A 19,030-nucleotide genomic window follows, 5' to 3' on the forward strand; every position below is an offset into this window, starting at 1 on the left:
TGGGATGGTCTCAGGTGTCCCCAGAGCCTTCTCTTCTCCAGGCTGAACAAGCCCAACTCCCTCAGCCTGTTTTCATAGCAGAGGTGCTCCAGCCCTCTGAGTATCTTCATGGCCCTCCTCTGGACTAACTCCAACAGGTCCTCTTATGTCCCTGATGGTTATTTACAACTAGTACTCCACCTCAGTATGCAGCGTATACATACCTTATCAATGCTACCTTTACATTTACAGAATACTTTGGCTTTACTAAGTATTTAATTTATTCTCTTCTGGTTTCTCAAGTTGTCAGATTTGCTTCTTAGTAACATGTCTTCATGGTACCGCAACTGGTGAGAAATTTGTTTAACACATCTGCATCTAACCAAACCGATGTTATTTCTTTATTGACTAAAATCTTATTTAAACTGCTGCACATTTTTTTCATCCCCTACAATTAGCTTTCTGTAACACTAACTTTTGGGGGTTTATTTCAGAAAAGAGATTCTACAATTTAAAAGTTAATAAAAAGCAATATGTAGTGAACCATGGACAGAAAAAAATCTAAAATAGCACTAGGAGATTCAACAATTAAGCAATCCCTTCTTTTATAGAGACTTATGAATGGATTATCATGTGATCATCGTATTATTTACTGACTGTGCTTGCAGTATGTTTTGGTAGGATTGCAGTGTACAGTTGTGTAGTTAGAATAATTAAACTTACTGTAAAAGAAATTCAAGCATATTAAAAATCTTAATAAAACATACTGAAAAGAGAAAATATTAACCATGTGCAACTGAATATTGTTTAATGATTTCTAACAAGAAAGACATAAAATAAAAATATTCTATGTCATTTGACTATAAGTTAAATCAATGTGCTTTTTTAGATTTATTTCTAGGAAACTTTATTAATTCAAGGAGCTGAACATCCCACAGACAATTAAGTCCTTTAAATTGTGAATGGAAAATGTATTGATGGCAATTTCTCCCAATGGGAGAAATTAAATTCTTCCAGGAAATGCAAAAAACTAAAGGCTGATAAACAGATCTATGTTCTCAGATTGATCTCTCCTTTTCTAATTCTTCTGTTTAAATTACTTTTTTTAAATTTATGTTAGGTCCATAGTCCCCACGGTCATGGGCAGAGTCTTTGAAGAATGAAATGACTCTAACTAATAAATCAATTTCTGCTAGAATTTGAATGCATCCTAAAACACGATATGATATGAAAGGTTCATATATTTCTGTTGAAGCCATAATTAATATTCTAAATGTCACAAATGCAAATCTGTGTGGTAGTGAGGAAAATTATCACACTTCATGTATTTCCAGTGGAAGTCTAAATTGGCTAAGAGGGAAAGGGAAAAAGAAAGGAAAATCACCTTACAGTTAGTAAAAAAGATGACAGTTAAGATATGCAGGCCTACAACTACACATGACTGTATTGCAAAAGAGGAAACAACAGACTGGATTCTTTTCCCTAACAATTTCTCTGATTCTGCAAGTGTGAGAAATATTGGCGTAAGCTTTATATAAACCTATAGATGAATGTAGATGTTTTATATAGAGCTGCAGTTCTGAAGTATAGATAGAAATTGACATGAAGCCAAGAGAGAAAAGTTATTTTAAAAGTGTGAGTAAAGATTATGTCTGGAATTTGTGCCTGTCATAATTTCAAATAAGGCTGAGTAGCAAATCTCTGTGATAGATAACAGCAGTCTTCAGGTGGGAGGCCATCCTTACTCACTGTATTATACCACTTAAAGAAAGTATCAGTCAATGGCAAAGGGATGATAAAATTAGAATATTTTAAACAAAAATCATAGTATTTTTGTCAGCAAATTATACTCAAGTGTACAGCCCTGGTAAATAATCTTAAGGTTCCAGCTGTAAGCAAATTCCATTAAAAGTAAATGGAAAATACATACAGTGAGAACCAAGAAATTTAACTTCTAATTTCCACAGCATTCCTTTCTGAATGCAGTTACATCCAGCTTTCAGGTTTAAGCTGAATGTTAGTATCAAAATTAGTAGCATCAGAATAAATCTGTACATCAGGTGTGTGTTGATTTGCCCCTTACATCCATTCAACAGCCTATACTACAACTTCTCAGAGCTAAACAATTGGGGTTTGATTTTTCATTACTTCCTCTTGCTTAGCCCCACCATGATTTGCTATGTGTTCTTATTTACTTATGTCACGACAAGCAGCAAAAATAAATCTCTCACCTATGGTGAGATTCCAGACTTCTTCAATAGTAATTTGTCTGAGAAACAAATATTGTGCCAGCATTATCTTTATTTTGCCAGTACTATCTTTATAAATGGTATGCTTTCCATGCATGCATGTGTTTAAGGCGGTAGGATAACGGGGTTCTGCAGTGAATTCGGGCGCACCACCACAGCACACGGCGGCACCCGCTTTGCCGGGGCCTGAGTTCAGCACCGGGGTGGGGACAGCTCCTGGGCCGCGCAGGGCCGCTGGGTCCTCCCACCTCTCTACTGGCTGGAGATAACCTTTCTGTGTTTGGGGAAGGTGTGTGTGTGTGTTTTGTTTGTTTGGCTTTTTAAAACGAAATTCCTGGTAATTAAGCCAATGCTTTGTGCATGAAAGGAGTGAAGCACAGATCTTGCAAATGGACTCCTGTGCAGAAGAGTTGGAAACTGCAAGGTCTTTGTCATAACTGACATGGAAGTTTTGAAGATCTTGCAAATATATTTAAGTAATCATAATCAGCTGTCATTACCTGAAAATTAGACAGCTAATGCAAAACACAATCTAAACATAAGAAACATGCCAGCTGCTATCATCAAAAGGTTTAAAAAACTCCTGAATGGGGACACAAAGGGACTTTAATAAAGACATCTCATTCATTTTTGATTAATTTAGCTGACTTTTCTTACACACACAGGCAAATTGTTTCTTCTAAAAATAACATTTATGGAGGCCAAAAAAACTCTGCAGACACAAAACTATTTTATACATAAAGCCTTTAACATGACTCTTGAAGTTAATTTTTTGTGTGTCTCTCTCTAATGGGGAGTTAAATCTCTCCCATTCTTATATGGCAAAGAAAGCTTTAGCTAGATATACTTTATTTTTTTCACTGTAACATACATTACATTAAATTATTTAATTGACTAATTACACTGTAATTTCAAGCAGGTACTACCTCCACTTCTGTCAATAATATGACAGACAAATTCATGGGCCTATCTAATTCTAGTGAAAAAAAAAAAAAAAGAAGCAATTCACTTACCCTGACTCTGGATCTGCTATTTCATTTACATTAAATCCTAGCAGGCAGTGAGCTATTTATCAATAAATAATTCATTTCATGTCTCCAGCTGAGATAGCCTTTTGTTGTTCAACAACAACAAAAAAATATTAGAACTGACTTTATATGGATTTTAATCTGCTAACAAGACCAAATTAATGCTTATTAGCTTTGTGTTAAATAAACAGTATTCAGGGTTGTCTCCACTGATGCTGAATACATATGCCTCTTCCTACCTATGAAGACTGCCTTCATCTGTGACTACTTAAGGTCTCCCATCTTTGCCATTCTAACAGATTACCCCAGTATTATCCTCAGCACATAACTAATGACAGCATGTTTCTTCAGGGCTGTGCTGAAGATCCAGCTAATACTCACAGTTGCAGTCATTGTCTATTACTTGTGCCTAGTGTAATTTCTTTGGTCTCCAACATCTCTGTCGCTGCTTTTGTCACAATATTAAGAAAATGCATCCTGCATATTTGAGCAATGCTGTACCTCATTTTCTACTACGTAGCTACTATGTGTCACTAATGTACTATGTGTTCTAATACACCTTAATGGCCTCTGTGCTCAGATTCATAGAGAATCAGTCCACATTCCCAGGGTTCTCATTTTCCAATATTATCCACTGGAAGATTGCCCTATATACCAAGCCACCTCCACATTAAGCCATAATTAAATGTTCAAATCCACATATTACTAAATCCTGATGCTGAGATTCTAGGTGGTGCAAACCCCGAGGTCATCCCTCCCTAAAGTAATAAACAAACCATTAAGTAAATGCAGTTTACCCACCACAGAGTGCAGGAGGGAAGTATTCTATTGCTGATACCCTAATAGCATAAATACAAAAATGAGTAATTTATCTGTAACAGAATGCAGGAACAATGTATTTTATTGCTGTTAATTTAAACCAGGCTGCTCTTAAAGAATATAGGATCCTCTCCCAAGCAGATTTACACTCTCTGGAAGCCTGTGTCTTCTATGGCAAATTTTAAGTCTATGGAATGGGATGGCCAGCACAAAGTGGAAGAGGGATAGACATGGGAAGGCTTTGTGAAATAAATGAAGTTCATACAGGGCTCTCAAGCAGGAAGGATATCAGCTACACAGGAAGGCTTTATGAACTTCCAAAATGAAGCATGTGCCAAGACAGGAGTAGTTACTCCAGTCAGGGAAACCTACCAGATCCAGTTTCAAATACCTTGCTCAGTTACAGCTATGTTTGAAGAAGTTTGAATAACTTAGTGGTAAAATCTATTTAGCTACGTGTTATTACCCATCCCACTAGACTTACCATCATGGTTTCCCATGCATACTGATATTGATATGTGTCAAACTACTACCTCCCTTGAGCCCCCTCAGGCACAGACCTGAAGGTTGATACATTACAGAACCAAAGGCAATCCTTTTGACTACCTGCCTTCAGCTTCACTACTACAAGTGTTGGCTCCCAGTCCGGGTGATCTTCATAGGACAGCACATCCCTGGACTTATGCCACTTAAGAAATGACATCTTAGGTAGAATCACCACTGAACTTCATGGAACCAGGAATAAACATCTAGAAGTATTTGAATTCACTAGCTTAATAGGACCTTGGGTCTGTCAAGCTGAACTGAAGACAGCACAGTGGCTACTCATCTACTGATGACCTAGTAGACATTTTTCATATCTCAAGATATGATAGGGAGTGTCTATGGACACTAGCGGTGAAATCTTTAGTGAAAACCTACTAAATGAGCATTTCTAGACTAAGCTTTTAAGGTGAGAGTCATCCCAGTGCAAAGAAACAAATAGAAAAGAATGTGTATCACTTTGGCACCAGATAAGTACAACTCTAAGAGCTTAACCTTCATATATGGAGATTAATGTCAGGCTTAATGAATATTCCTGAAAGATCAATGAGGAATATTCAAATTAAGTCCTTAAAGTATTAATAATAATGATCTAGGAAAAAGTGGAAATGAAAGGTCAGAATTCTAAATAATGTCATCAAGGAGGGAGATCAGGAGTAGAAGGGAGAAGCAGTTCCGTGATCTCAAATGCTGTCAGAGCCATTATCAGATGTGTTCCTGAAAGGGCAACTGTGACAGATCTGTAAGCTGAACTAAATTTATGTTATTCTGTTAAACTATTCCCCTCTCCTCCATCTTATTTTTCCAAAATTAAACACTGTGTTCTGTGTGGAGTTGTTAGACCTGTGCCAGGAGTCTGCAATCGGCAGGTATTCTAGAGAGGTAAAAAGACGTGAAAGGTGTACTCTGAAAGGGTAGTTGTGCATAAGCAGTGGCAATTTTCCACTTGTAATATGGTTTCCAGGCCCTGCAAGCCAACTACAAAAGATGCCTGTTTTGAGACCTTATGACAGAATGACTTAAACTTCTTTCTTACTATATCATGAAATTCTGTCTTCAGTCTTGTAAATACTGCCTAGCTCTAAAAATGACTGTCCTGGGTCAGAGGCTGAGGTCAGAGTACCTGACCCAACAGGAGGCTGATGTCTTATTTATTTCTCAGTAATAGTTTTAGGATAATTTTAAATTGCTACCAAGGTCTAATTTTAGTAACTGGCAAGGATTTTTTTCCATGACTTAAGACAAGGAGCATTTGCAAACTTATACAATACACCTATTCTTACATAATTTTTCAGTGTTGAAGAACTATTAAGATTGGCTAGAATTGGCTTTCCATAACTCCATCGCATCCCAGTTTGGTCTAAATCCAAGTAGGGTTTGTCCCTGTTTGTCTCCTTTTTATGTCTCCTGATCAAGGAGGACCTTATGTTATAAATAGCAGTAGCCAGTAAGGGCCATACTCTATTGATCAGTAGCAAACCGTCTTACCTTTTATTGAACTTTTTCAGTGTGGCCTGTTGAAACCTCAGATTCAAAGTAACAGGCTTCTAAGAACTGTGACACACCGGTACACACTCTGAGTGCAGAACTCCCAGCAGGCAGGTGTGAGCTGAATACAGTCCTCTCTGCAGAGCAGCACAATGTAGAATGGTGGGCCAGAAGTAAGAGGTGATGCTTGTAATTGGGAAGTCCCAGGAACACAGTGAAGGGAGACAGTGAAGAGACAAGGAACAGAGATGCTGTCTCATGATCTTGTTCTGAAGTGCCCAGCAAGGAAAAGTAGTGGGAACTGCTGAAGGCAGTGCAATAGTTCTGTACTGATAAATGCTATTATCAGCTGGTAAAATATCCTTGCACTTACCCTGATTGTACAAATGTAAAAATGTGTTTCTCCTTTGCATTGTTGGAGGAGAGTATACTGGCCCCTTCCCCTAAATATCTACAGTCTAATGTCCTGACTGATCAAATTCCTCATGTGATAATGCTTATAGCTGGAAGGCAGCTCAATTTGTAGTGTTATCTTTGTTGCTCCAATGAGCATCTTGTTTGGATAGTTCCAGGTGTGAAGAACAGGACACAGAGATTTAGGCAGATGTACAAGACAGTGCTCCTAATGAGCAAAACTTTTTTTCCATTCAATTGCAAACTCAATATCACAGTCTGAAGACTGATGACAGTAAAGGATGCTGCTGATTTAAACCAATTTCCATAAACTTCCCACCAAGCCTACAAATGTATCACATTTTCACAGGCTCAGAGGAATGAAAACCTCCATGATCTGACCTTCTACTTCTGCCATTGTGACTGTGAGTTGATGGATGGTCTGGGCCCAAGCTGGAAGCTCTGTGCTACAAGCTAAGGACACCTTTAGGCAAGATAAAGCATGGTCTGCTGGCTACAGCACTTGAGAGCTCTCAGGTGTTTCTGAAGAACCTAGGCAACCTCCAGCTATCTATCTGCCCAAATCTAGACCTAGACACCTCTTTCCCAAGAGCAGATGCTTCTGAGAATATACAGCTATATACAGCTAAGTGCTCAAGAAAGTTGATAGTTCTCCAGAAACCGTTATCAGAAGTCTTTCAAAAGCTGAAAGATTACTCTTTTTTTTAAAGCCAGAGATAAAGTTACTGCCAGAGCACTTCATTTGAAGATAGCATACTTTTCTATGCAGAAAGAGAAGCATAGTTAACAGTCGGATAAATTTTAGTGCTTATGGAGGCTAGAGATTTGAAAAGTAACGGGACTATATTGCTGTTTGTTATTTAAATGATCTAGATCCTACCCTAGATCCAAGCCTGGAGAAAAGAAATAAGAAAACAACATTCCTATTACAGTTTTATCTGATTACAGATTGAAAACAACATTAATCAAATATAGTGCACTGGCAGTTAGATGTGGCTCAACTGAACCTTCCCTGAGCAGCTAAACTTTAGTGGGAACCTAATGTATACTTTTTCTCTGCTTTATATAACAATAACAATCAGTTATGTCAGAAGCCTTTTCACAATATCAGTTATTGTAGAACTGCAAGGAGCAATTTGAAGCCTATTCCTTACACCTTTATTTTCTGCCTCAGTTGTATGCGTGTTCTATGCAGAAGTCTTCACAATGCTAACAATAATGAGCACTGAAATGGGTGCACAGGAAAAAAGCCAGGTTTTAGTGGCAATTTAATACTGGGAAACCAGTAACTTTCCTTGCCCTCTCAAAGATCAGAAACAACCGTATCTGGAGCAGCCTGTTAAGATAGCTTCTTACCTCAAGGAGTATGTTACTATTCATTACATCAGTAGCAGATTCAAATGTCTCGTATCCAGCCCATAAAAAAGGCATTTAAGTATATAATTTTTTTTCAGAAACAATTTGCATTTTATAAGGACATATTTTAAAAGTTAATAAGAGTTGGATTTTTGTGTGGTTTTGTAGAAATACAGCTAAATGACATAAGCTGCCAGAATCTTGTTATTTAAGCAGAGTATTGCTTATATTCTGCAATGCAGATTTAAAATAGTATATCAAGAGTGACGTAGACAAACTGTGGTTAGAGATTGATTACCTGAAGTACGTAAAATTTTCCAGGCATTTCAGTCTAGAATACAGTTCCAGAAACATGCACCTAACACAGGAAGTTTTGTTGGGAATTAGTCAGTCAGCTGTGGGTTTTTTGCTCTTCTGTATCAGTATAGCTAGTTTAGCAGATTGCTACAGGCCTTTCTTATAAACTCAATGCTTCTGTTAATATAAGACATGTCTTTTCTATGAGGATTTACCAGGGCAGTACTATCTACAGTGTTCTTTATGTAGACTCTGAATAGGGAGTGCCTTTTTTTACTTCTTTTTCTCATGGTTTCTATTGTTCTTCCTACTGATCCTCTGCCTTTTTTTTTTTTTGCCTAATGAGTTGTAACTTCTAATCAATTGCAATAATTAAAACATACCATGTGTGGGACGATGCAGAACCTTAGTTAGGCAACAAAGTCCCAGACAAATAAAAGCTGGAGATTCTTAGAAGAAACCAAAATACTTTGCTTCACTGGAAATTTTCTTTTCACCAAGAACAGACTCATGCTTACAGATGACACGCCTAAAACACTAAAAAATCCAAGCCTGCTATATAGTATGTTTTATTAAAATAGCTGGCAGAGTTGAGACTTGCACATTACCACCATATGAATGAATGGCTGGAAGAAACAGATAGATGGTTGTTGTCAGTAAAACACTCTGGATGGCAAGAAAGTTTTCTGTTCAAGAGCTATAAAATGCACGGAATTTCAGCCTTGTCACACAGTGTAAGAAGGGGTGCTATACATTGAATCACCTCTTTACTATGATCTTTTGTATGCTGGTGAACATTTAGGCATAAAATAAATTCCCTACGACATACTGAAATGCCAGTATTTCCTAATTAAAACCAGTTTGACTGCAGTTGGGCAAATAAGTTCTCATGACTTTCTTTTCTAAGAACAATGCATGTCAAGTAACTGGGTCCTTGTATTATACAGATTTTTCCAGTGCTGTTATTTACATTCTGATGCCATCTCCAATGAGGAAGGCATCAGTCTGACAGGAATTGCAAGCTCAACAATTCAGACCTGTGCCATGTTTATTTGTTCTTTGAATTCTGAAAGTATAATTAAGTTATTGACTATTTTAGAGAACTCAAGCATGCATTAGTTATTTCATAGTGATTTCAGTGAAGCGAAGAACCTAGTATACCTTACTTAAGCTTCAATCAGTGAAGTCTGAATCAGGCAACTTGCACAGTTTGAAAGGCAGTTACTGCTCTGTGATAGATTTGCCTTTTGGCTGCCTCTGTCCTAGCTACAGGACATCACAAATTTCATTAATCACCCCTGAGTGGACATGCAGCATTATCACCTTCTTTCTTTACTAAGATTGGCTGCTTCTACTGCTGTGATTAGCAGAAGTTTTAAAGGGATGCATAGCCCTCTTAAACAGGATAGATTAATCAGGGTATGTCTTCTGAATGGGCTGTATGAAGGATGAAGACAAGTAGTCCACAACTCACTCGGCAGGAGAAATTAATAGATCTTATTCCTCCAATAAGGAAAACAAAAAAATGACAGAAGGAGTGCTGGTAGGGAGAGATAGAAATCTCTTTGGAATACTTCAAATATGAAAGGTGCTACCTATTCTGTACTATTATTAGCTGAAAGAGGACAAAGATAGCACACAAGTACATGATGATGCCAAATATGGACTCTCACACTGTGAGCAATTTCAGTTTGTGCTTAGAGAGCTGAATTTGTGCTTAGTAGCCCATAGCTGAAACAGGCTTACTGACATTTTTCTCCAAGTTAGAGCGAGGTGCCTCTCCATCTCTGGAGCTGTTATTGCCACTGCGACTGATCTCTCCCCATGTACTACTCATCAAACCTGCATTCTGCTTAGATGCATTCACTCTTATTGAATATTACAGCAATTTTGTCAGACTTAGTGTGTCACTGGAGTACACCAAATGTCACCAAATGGATTTAACAGAATCACTTCTGACAAATGAGTTCAAATGCTTTGATAAATGAGCTTAAACTGAGTTTTAAAATGGAAAATAATTTATTGCAGTATTTCTAATAGAAAACTGGATTTACTTAGGACTTCTAACCAAACTGATATATTTTTTTCCAAGTAAAGTGTTATAACAATTTTTGTATCACTGTAACACTTTGCACACTATCTCAAAGCTGACCATATTCCTTTGAGTATAAATAACTAAACTTCATAGTAAAACCATTAGGTTCTCTGATAGATTCATTTCTTTTCTCATAATATTGGTTCTGTAAATGAGAATGACCAGCTATTCCAGACAAAATGAAAGTCTGTGAAGTATGGAAGTGCCTAAGCTTTATCAGAATGAATAAAAAAATATCTCAGAAAACCTATCTCCTGAGACAGAAATTGAAACATTATTTCTAGGAAGCATCTGTCAACTCATACATTTTAATCATGGTGAAAAACTGGATTTACCTTCACACTACTCCTTACTTTTTAACACCTTGCACTCAGCCTAATTCAGGGCCAATACCTTCAATTCTTGAGCACCTGAAATTTGCCTAGACATGATAATTTGGCAGGACTAGTCTTGTGAACAATGCTTCTTGTTTTTCTCGTAAGTTTGACTTTTGGCTCATAAATCTAAGCATGGCTAAGAAGGTGTGCACCATGTAGTACTAAATTCAGTCTACACCTGCTATTTCCCAGTCGCTTCTCTGCACTGTGTAAAGTTTTACATAATCACACATAATGCAGAAAACTAATAATGTTCTACACGTTAGCAGGAACTTTATAACCTTTACTTGGTAACATGCAATAATAAATGTCACCTCCCACTGTGATTTAAAAATGGTAAGACCAGCTATGTCTTTCTTTCTGAAATGAATTGGCTTACTGCAGACAGTAAAACAATCAGGTTTTCACTGTGTCTAAGATGGTTCTAATGTTTTCTCTGTGCAAAAATCAAAACATTGAAACAAAAGAATGAATGCAGCAGCCAAAGCAGCTTCCACCATTGTGTGTTTATTTGACACATGCACATTTGAAAGGATTTAAGCAAGCAATGACAAATACACTTGTATCAGTCTAACCAAAATATTGTTTATTTTGTTTTACAGATTTTGGCCATTGTGTCCATTCTGTTCATCGTACTGTCCACTATTGCTTTGTCTCTTAACACGCTGCCAGAGCTTCAAGAAATAGATGAATTTGGGCAGCCAAATGACAACCCTCAGCTAGCACACGTTGAAGCTGTGTGTATTGCTTGGTTTACCATGGAGTATCTTTTGCGTTTTCTGTCCTCACCAAATAAGTGGAAGTTCTTCAAAGGCCCGTTAAATGTCATTGACTTACTGGCTATCTTGCCATATTATGTCACCATTTTCCTCACGGAGTCCAATAAAAGTGTCCTGCAGTTCCAAAACGTTAGACGTGTGGTTCAGATATTTCGTATTATGAGGATCCTAAGGATTCTTAAGCTCGCCAGACATTCAACAGGCCTTCAGTCCTTAGGTTTTACGCTGAGGCGGAGTTACAATGAATTGGGCTTGCTGATATTATTTTTAGCCATGGGAATAATGATATTTTCGAGTCTTGTATTCTTTGCTGAAAAGGATGAGGATGCTACAAAATTCACCAGTATCCCTGCATCATTCTGGTGGGCAACAATCACTATGACTACTGTAGGATATGGTGACATTTATCCTAAGACGTTATTAGGTAAAATAGTTGGAGGACTTTGCTGTATTGCTGGAGTGCTGGTCATAGCCCTGCCCATACCAATTATCGTGAACAATTTCTCAGAGTTTTATAAGGAGCAGAAAAGACAGGAGAAGGCAATTAAGAGGAGAGAAGCACTTGAGCGAGCTAAAAGAAATGGCAGTATTGTCTCCATGAACCTGAAAGATGCCTTTGCTCGCAGTATGGAAATGATAGATGTAGCAGTAGATTCAGGTAAGCCTGGAGAAGCAGTCAATCAAAAGGAGACACCTGATGACAATCACCTGTCCCCAAGCAGGTGGAAATGGGCCAGAAGGACAATGTCTGAAACAAGCTCAAACAAGTCTTACGAGAACAAATACCAAGAAGTTAGTCAGCAGGACTCCAACGAGCAATTAAACAACACCGCAGCATCCTCCAGCCCGCAGCACCTCAGTGCCCAAAAACTGGAGATGTTGTATAATGAAATTACCAAATCTCAGTCTCAGACTAATCTTAATGCTGGTTACCAAGACCAGTCAGCAAAGCCACCTGGGTATGAAGAAGAAATAGAAATGGAAGAAGTTAGAGGTCAGAGAGATCCGTTGTCAGCTGGACCTACAGACATTGTAATGGACATGAGAAGCACATCCAGTATTGACAGTTTTGCCAGTTGTGCGACTGACTTCACGGAAACAGAAAGGTCTCCCCTTTCTCTGTTTCCTGTTTCTCACTTGCAAATGAGATTTCCAGCTGATTCTGTTAACCTGGAGGACAACCAAAGAGTAAGGAGTTCTCAGTTTATACCATTCACAAAAGACAGAATGTTTTCTCCAACCGATGTCACCTTTGACTATAATCCAATCAACAGAGCTGTTACCAGTGATAGCAGTGGGTCCCAAACTGTTTTGCATGGCCATTTGCATTTTGACACTCCCATGGAAAGCCCCAAAAGTTCCCTGAAAGGTAGCAACCCATTAAAATCTAGATCCCTTAAAGTTAATTTTAAAGACAATAGAGGTGGTGCTCCACAAACTCCACCAAGCACTGCAAGGCCACTGCCAGTAACAGCAGGAGCAGACTTCACACAGGTCACCCCTCAGCACATCAGCACCATTCTCCTAGAAGAAAATTCACCCCAAGGTGAACAACCTTTACTTGGTGCTGACGCATCAGCACTTTGTCAGGGACCTGCTAAAAAATCATCTCCCCTCTTTCCCAAAAAAAAGATATTCACTTTCCCTTCAAAAGAGAGGAGAAGCTTCACTGAAATAGACACTGGAGAAGAAGAAGAGTTTATGGAGTTACATGGTATAGAACATGAAAAACAACAGGATATCAAGACAAATTGCTGTGGTGATAAGCAGAGTGATGGTAACCATTTAGCAGAGGAGCCACAGGTCAGCTCTTCACCCAAAAGCATGAGCCACAACTGTACTCAAGACATTTACCATGCTGTGGGTGAGGTAAAGCAAGACAGTAACCAAGAAGGTCACAAAATGGAAAACCATTTATTTGCCCCAGAAATTCATTCAAGTCCAGGAGAAACTGGTTACTGTCCCACACGCGAAACTAGCATGTGACTAGTTACAAAAGCAATAAAAATACCTTTTCTTTAAAAAGTTAGTAATGCCTATTAACTAAAACATGGAAAGCCTCAAAAAAGTGCATAAAATGTTATTTTTGCATGGCATGAAGAGTTGTTTAGTTTAAATACTGTTTACTTAAAAATGGGGACTGCTTTTTGTAACAAACTGAAAAAAAAACAGGAAAAAAAATGACTCAAGAACAGTGAATACAATAAAGAGAGCTCTGTTAGGAGCCAGTGTTCTGCAACATATGACATTTTTGATCCTTTCACTCATGATTGTAGACAGATTTTGAACTCTTTTAACTTTATTTTGGTTTTTTGGTTTCAATGAATTTTAGAATTTGCACATGAAAGGATGAAATGTCAATGCATGCACTCATAAAGATGTGAAACAAGGTGCTTTGAGCTTGCAAAATGCATATATTTGTAAATAGTTTGGGGTTGGGGGGAAAGCTACTGTTAACAAGGATTCATGGAAAAAAGAATTTCCTGGGACACAGGTACTTCCTTCACAGCGTGCTGCCTGGAGGTTTTGTACAGACTTATGTTGCAAAATTGCAACTTCTACTTAAAGCATCTCACGTATCTTGCTTTCTGTTAAAAAGCTCATGAGTGTATCTGTTAATTAAGGACTACAGTATTTTAGTTTATCTGTGCTGTAAATCATGATTACTTTTTTTATTTGCATAACCTTAGTTGCATTTGTCAGTTTAATTAATGATCCTATGAGGAAAAGCAAAGATTTAATGACCAGAACTTAAAGCATTTGATATTTTTACAGAAAACTGCCAACATTTCATAACTAAGAAAAAAGATGTTCCGTTTTAAAATATAAGAAACATAGTTACTTCTGTGGCAATAAATAGTGCCAAATGGCTATATAGACATATTCAAAAGTTCTCAATCTCTTAGAATATTTCTATTAACTTGGTCTTAAAAAAAAAATTACACGCATTCTATTTTTTCCCTTTAACAGATTTCTTCTACACAACCTTTGAGCTCTTTTTTCCCTTTTCTTGGCATGCAGTGGCCATACTTCAATAATGGCAACGTTGTTGAAACTGTTATGGTGTAAGGACATAAGAGACAAGCTTTGTAAGGGGAAGTAGTACCTTTTATCATCACAAATCATATAGCTGAAAAAAACAAGCTTTAAGTACATGTCACTTGCCGCAGGTCTTCCATGCCCTGAAGCTTGTCTGCGTTTTTCAGTTCAATCATTTGAACTGACAGACGGCATCACCTGACTCACCAACTTTGCCTCAACCCATCCTCCCATGTCTGTCCCAAAATGGAGTATCGGCTTTCCCCTAAATAAAGGGAAATGTCAGTAGTTCCATTGCCAAAGCATCTTTGGTTTCTCTGATATTCTCCAGCTTTGTAAAAGAGATGCTGAACCAAAGCCTTCATTACAAAGTACCCATCTAATCACTGTCTGAAAAAAAACTATTTTTTTTTATCAAGTACCAATAGCTTCCTCTGCTGTAATATAAAAAGCCTATAGATCACTTTAATTCTCTAAATCATACAAAATTTATTCAATCCATTAATCCTAATCAAAAGTGTGCAGCTACACAGGTATGTCCTACAAAATGTTCAGTTTCACTAAAACAAAATACGGGACAGTTTTGCTGTACTCTGATTTCTGCTGAAATTGGATTCTCCCTTACAACAGTTTGTAGGAGCAGCAGTCCAGCCTTGAAGCTAACAGCTAGAGGGTCCAGCAGTTAAAATTCTGAGGAGGTGTTTAGAAATTCTAGCATCAGCTCCCCACTGCTCCACAGGCCTATTGCCAGAGATCGGCCTTCTCACTTCCTCATGCACAAAAGGGAGTGAGTGAATGCTTCTTCCAGGTCAGCACTGTAACAGCAAGGATTGCACACTGACACAGCAAGAATGGAAGCCTTAAAAGCACTTTAGACCAGCCAACACATGGTTTGTAATAGCAGGCTTTTACTTCCCATAGGGGACCTAGGTTAATTTTTACTTGTATGTTATTTTCTGTCACTTAAATGGGTAAAAAAGCAAGCACTTAATGTATTTAATGTGAAAGAGCAAGCATTTTTGTTGCAACATTGCCCTCTGCTTGAAATGGCTGGGCTGATGCCACAGACCTCAAGCCTGCCCCATGGAGAAAAGGCAAGTTTGAAAAGCCTTTAACTATGGATTCTGGTGGCTGGGCCAGTCAATGAGAACAGCACAATCCTTTGGTTAAAAAAAAAAACCAAACCATAAAGTTTTCTGCATTTCCATAAGTTTTCTGATTTCCGTAACAAGACAATGCTGAAGCATCTCTTCAGTCATTTGAAAAACGTTTTTATCCAAACAATGTCTGGTCATTAATTCTCAAAATAAAAGTGACTTTTTTTTTTTTTGTCATTAGTTGAAATTCATTGCAACTTGTTGCTGCATTCAGTTTTACCTATTTATATGGCATTCTGCTTAACATTTTTCAATCATGTTGTATCTCAACTGTTCCAAAACTTAGCTCTTGACTATTTTGTAGTCATTAATCTGTATTTTTTTTTTATTTTTTAGTTACTAGATATTTTCCGTGACTAAAACTAAATGCCAGTCAATTTTTATATGCCTAAAGTGTTGGTCTGTATTTTCTATGTGCAGTTTTATGAAATCACATGGGCCTGTTCGATCTGCCTTTATATCCTAGTGAACTAATGAAGATCAAATTAAGTCCAAATGAGACCGATCCCATACTCTGGATCCACAGATAAATCCCATTCAAGAAAATGATGCTGTTCTGGCAAGACTGAGGTCTGTATCATGTTCTTCTTTATGCTTTTTGTCCAAGGTGACCCTTACACTTTGGAAAAACCCCTCAGATCTGTGCCACTTGGTGGAAGCGGAGGAGTCCAACCATAGGGAATGTATTTCAGGAGCAGAGATTTGATTCCTTAAGCTCTCCTGAACTAAACTTTACGCAAACATGATTTTGTGCTATTAGAACTGGTAAAATTTCAATAGTGGTAAATTCAAGGCCTCAGTACTTGCGCAGATGAATTTTTCCAAAGTCAGTGGGAGTCGGATGGAAAAAGGGACTGACTGAAATATAAATGAGGATGGCAAGAGTCTCTCTCGATAAAAATCAACAGGAGCTTTAACTATATAAATGAGAAGACCAGGCCCTTACTGACTGTCATATTTAAAATGTTGTCAGAGAAGCACATTTATTTGGAAATTACACAAGCAAAAGAAATGCAATTCCCTTTATTAACAGATGTTGTATTTTTTTGAAATTGGGGGGAAAAAAGGATCAAGCTTTAGAAGTGTTTTTGGTATGATTTCATAATATGCTTTTGACTATACTGAATATTATTTCCAGAAGCACAGATTTAGACATTTGGTTTTCCAGTCCTGACTGCATACACAGGATCCACTCCTGAATACCCAGCTCATGTATAATTTCTGATTAAAACATTTACTTGAGCAGTTGCAGGACTGGATCTAGCTTTCATCCCAGTACAGCAGGTGTAAGAAGTGCAGTCCAGGATCACTTCATCGTGAATTGTTCTGTAGCAAATGATGCAAAATTACCTGTGTATATTTTTCTGGTTTTCTAAAAATTTGAAGCCATTTCAGACTTTTTACCCATTCACCATGGTAAGGGGAGGGTTGGGTTTGAATTCTGGGAGTCAATCTCCAGCAGTTGTGGAATGTCAAAACAACTTAAGGAGTTCTAGGATGAAGGGAGTCCCCTGTGCACCTGAAAGGGGTCTGACTCTTTGTATCACTGGAAAATGAAGATTGTTCAGGGAGATAAATAGCTTTGCAATCAATCTATTTTTTATATTTTATACTAACTGCAGAATCCTGAATCAAAGTTTTAATTCCTTTTCAATGATGAAACCAAATGTACACATTTAAAAGACGTTCAGAGAGTAATCCAGACAATTTTTTGAGTAAATAGTCACATTAATCCAAACTTAGGGTGGGGGGAATAATATATCGCACAAACTGCAAAGGAAGTTCGTACGGAAAAGATGTTTACAGGGGAAGCATATAACGTAAAGAATGTAACATGGTGTAGGAAGTTATTGCACTACAGAATTTATATAAAATACACTTTTTTAAAGAAAAACACAAAAGGCCTTTTAATGCTTCACTGTATAGAACATAGGAGCATCTGTGCTAATGCAGCAATCGAGTGCACTGCATCCTCACTTCAAAATTGGTCTCAAAATTCAAACATTAGAGAGCTGATATCTGATCTAACACTAGAGCAACTGACTTGAAGAGCTTTTTGGCATAATATTACATAACCAAAAGTGTGCACAGAAAGTTGTATTTTTGCCTAAAACATAAAAGTACAAAAGCCAGTTGTCTTTTTTTAAGACCTATTGCAAATACAATCAGCCTGGTGAAAATGTCCAGGGCCTACCCAACTGGTTTTCTTCATTCACGTATTTTATTAATGATTTGGGTAGAAAATAAAGTTTAATATTTTGGTCATGCAAAACATATTTTAAAAGCAAAAAAATGGAAGAAATATGTTTGGGGTTTTTTGAAAAAATAAGTAGCCAGCACAGATCAAGCAAGAAATGCAAATACAGCAAAGGGGGAAGAAAGGAAGCTGTAAGTAAACAAGGCATGGTTTAATATACTATATAACAAGAGATACAATAAAACATATATAAACTAGTTCATTTTCACACTTAATGAGGTAAAAATGCCAGTAGCAAAAGATTTCATTCCAGTTGCACAACATCTTAATTTTCATCCAAGAACCAACATGTCTGTACTGAGGTTTTCAGTGATGTTATGTCCCACTCGTCTGCTACATAAACACCTGATCTGTGATCATTTTTTGGAAGACTTTCCTGAAAAAGAAGATACTGTATGTTATTGCCTTTGTTGACCTTTGGATCTCTTCCCACTGCCCTTTAAACACCAACCTTCTCTTGTTCTTGGGAGCAGTTAGAAAACAACCCACTGAATAAGATGATAGATGTGTCTTGTTTATCAGGAAAGCATTTTGGCAGTCTCGTGCAAATGGCCAGAAGGACTCTACTGCATTTTAACCAAGGAGCAAGAAGAACTGAGTGTCCTTTCTCTCTGTTACCATTGAAGCCATACCATCTCATAGCTTCACACATTTTCTAGTCTTAAAACCCTCTGACTCCTCCAGTGTTCCCCTCAACCTGCAAGATGTTCCAGTGTATTATTTGTTCAGTGTTTTTGTAAGAGCTTTTGTAAAAGCAGTGGACCGTTATATGCTATTAAGACAGTCGTCAGATTAAGTGTGACTATTTGTCTCTTGTCCAATATGTTTTTAGTAGTGGTACTCAGTTTAAACTCCAGCTGAAATGCTTTAATATTTTGAAACAGATCAGGTGTTCTGGGAGCCAAATCCTTTGCTGCTACTCTATTGGTTTCCTTAATGAAGAAAGGTTAGACAACAGGCAGGCAGATAAAATTGTCTGCATCCTGTGATAGTTTCTTGTTCAGTAATCATACACCATGTGACACCTGCAGGTGGAGTAACAGACTTGCCTTTGTGTTTGTTCTGTTGCAGGTTTAAATAATATTTTTTGAAACGTTGTGTTACGATATTTAAGAAGTATTAACCTTTACTGCAGTAGAAATTTCTTCCAAAA

At 37.6% G+C, this 19,030-nt stretch overlaps 1 protein-coding gene across 1 annotated transcript in view; it reads left to right on the plus strand.

Moving 5' to 3' along the window:
• KCNB2 (potassium voltage-gated channel subfamily B member 2) overlaps positions 1–14,358 on the plus strand; it is a 189,774-nt gene extending 175,416 nt beyond the window's left edge. The window contains exon 3 of the mRNA XM_057426203.1: positions 11,248–14,358. Coding sequence (XP_057282186.1) covers positions 11,248–13,410 — 2,163 coding nt within the window. The 3' untranslated portion in view covers positions 13,411–14,358. The remainder of the gene's footprint in view (positions 1–11,247) is intronic.
• Positions 14,359–19,030: the final 4,672 nt, after the last annotated feature.

The sequence above is a fragment of the Pezoporus wallicus genome, unplaced genomic scaffold (genome assembly GCF_028554395.1).
Source record: "Pezoporus wallicus isolate ANWC-B61680 ecotype Strahan unplaced genomic scaffold, APGP_CSIRO_Pwel_v1 contig_4131, whole genome shotgun sequence".
In the NCBI taxonomy this organism is placed as follows: domain Eukaryota; kingdom Metazoa; phylum Chordata; class Aves; order Psittaciformes; family Psittacidae; genus Pezoporus; species Pezoporus wallicus.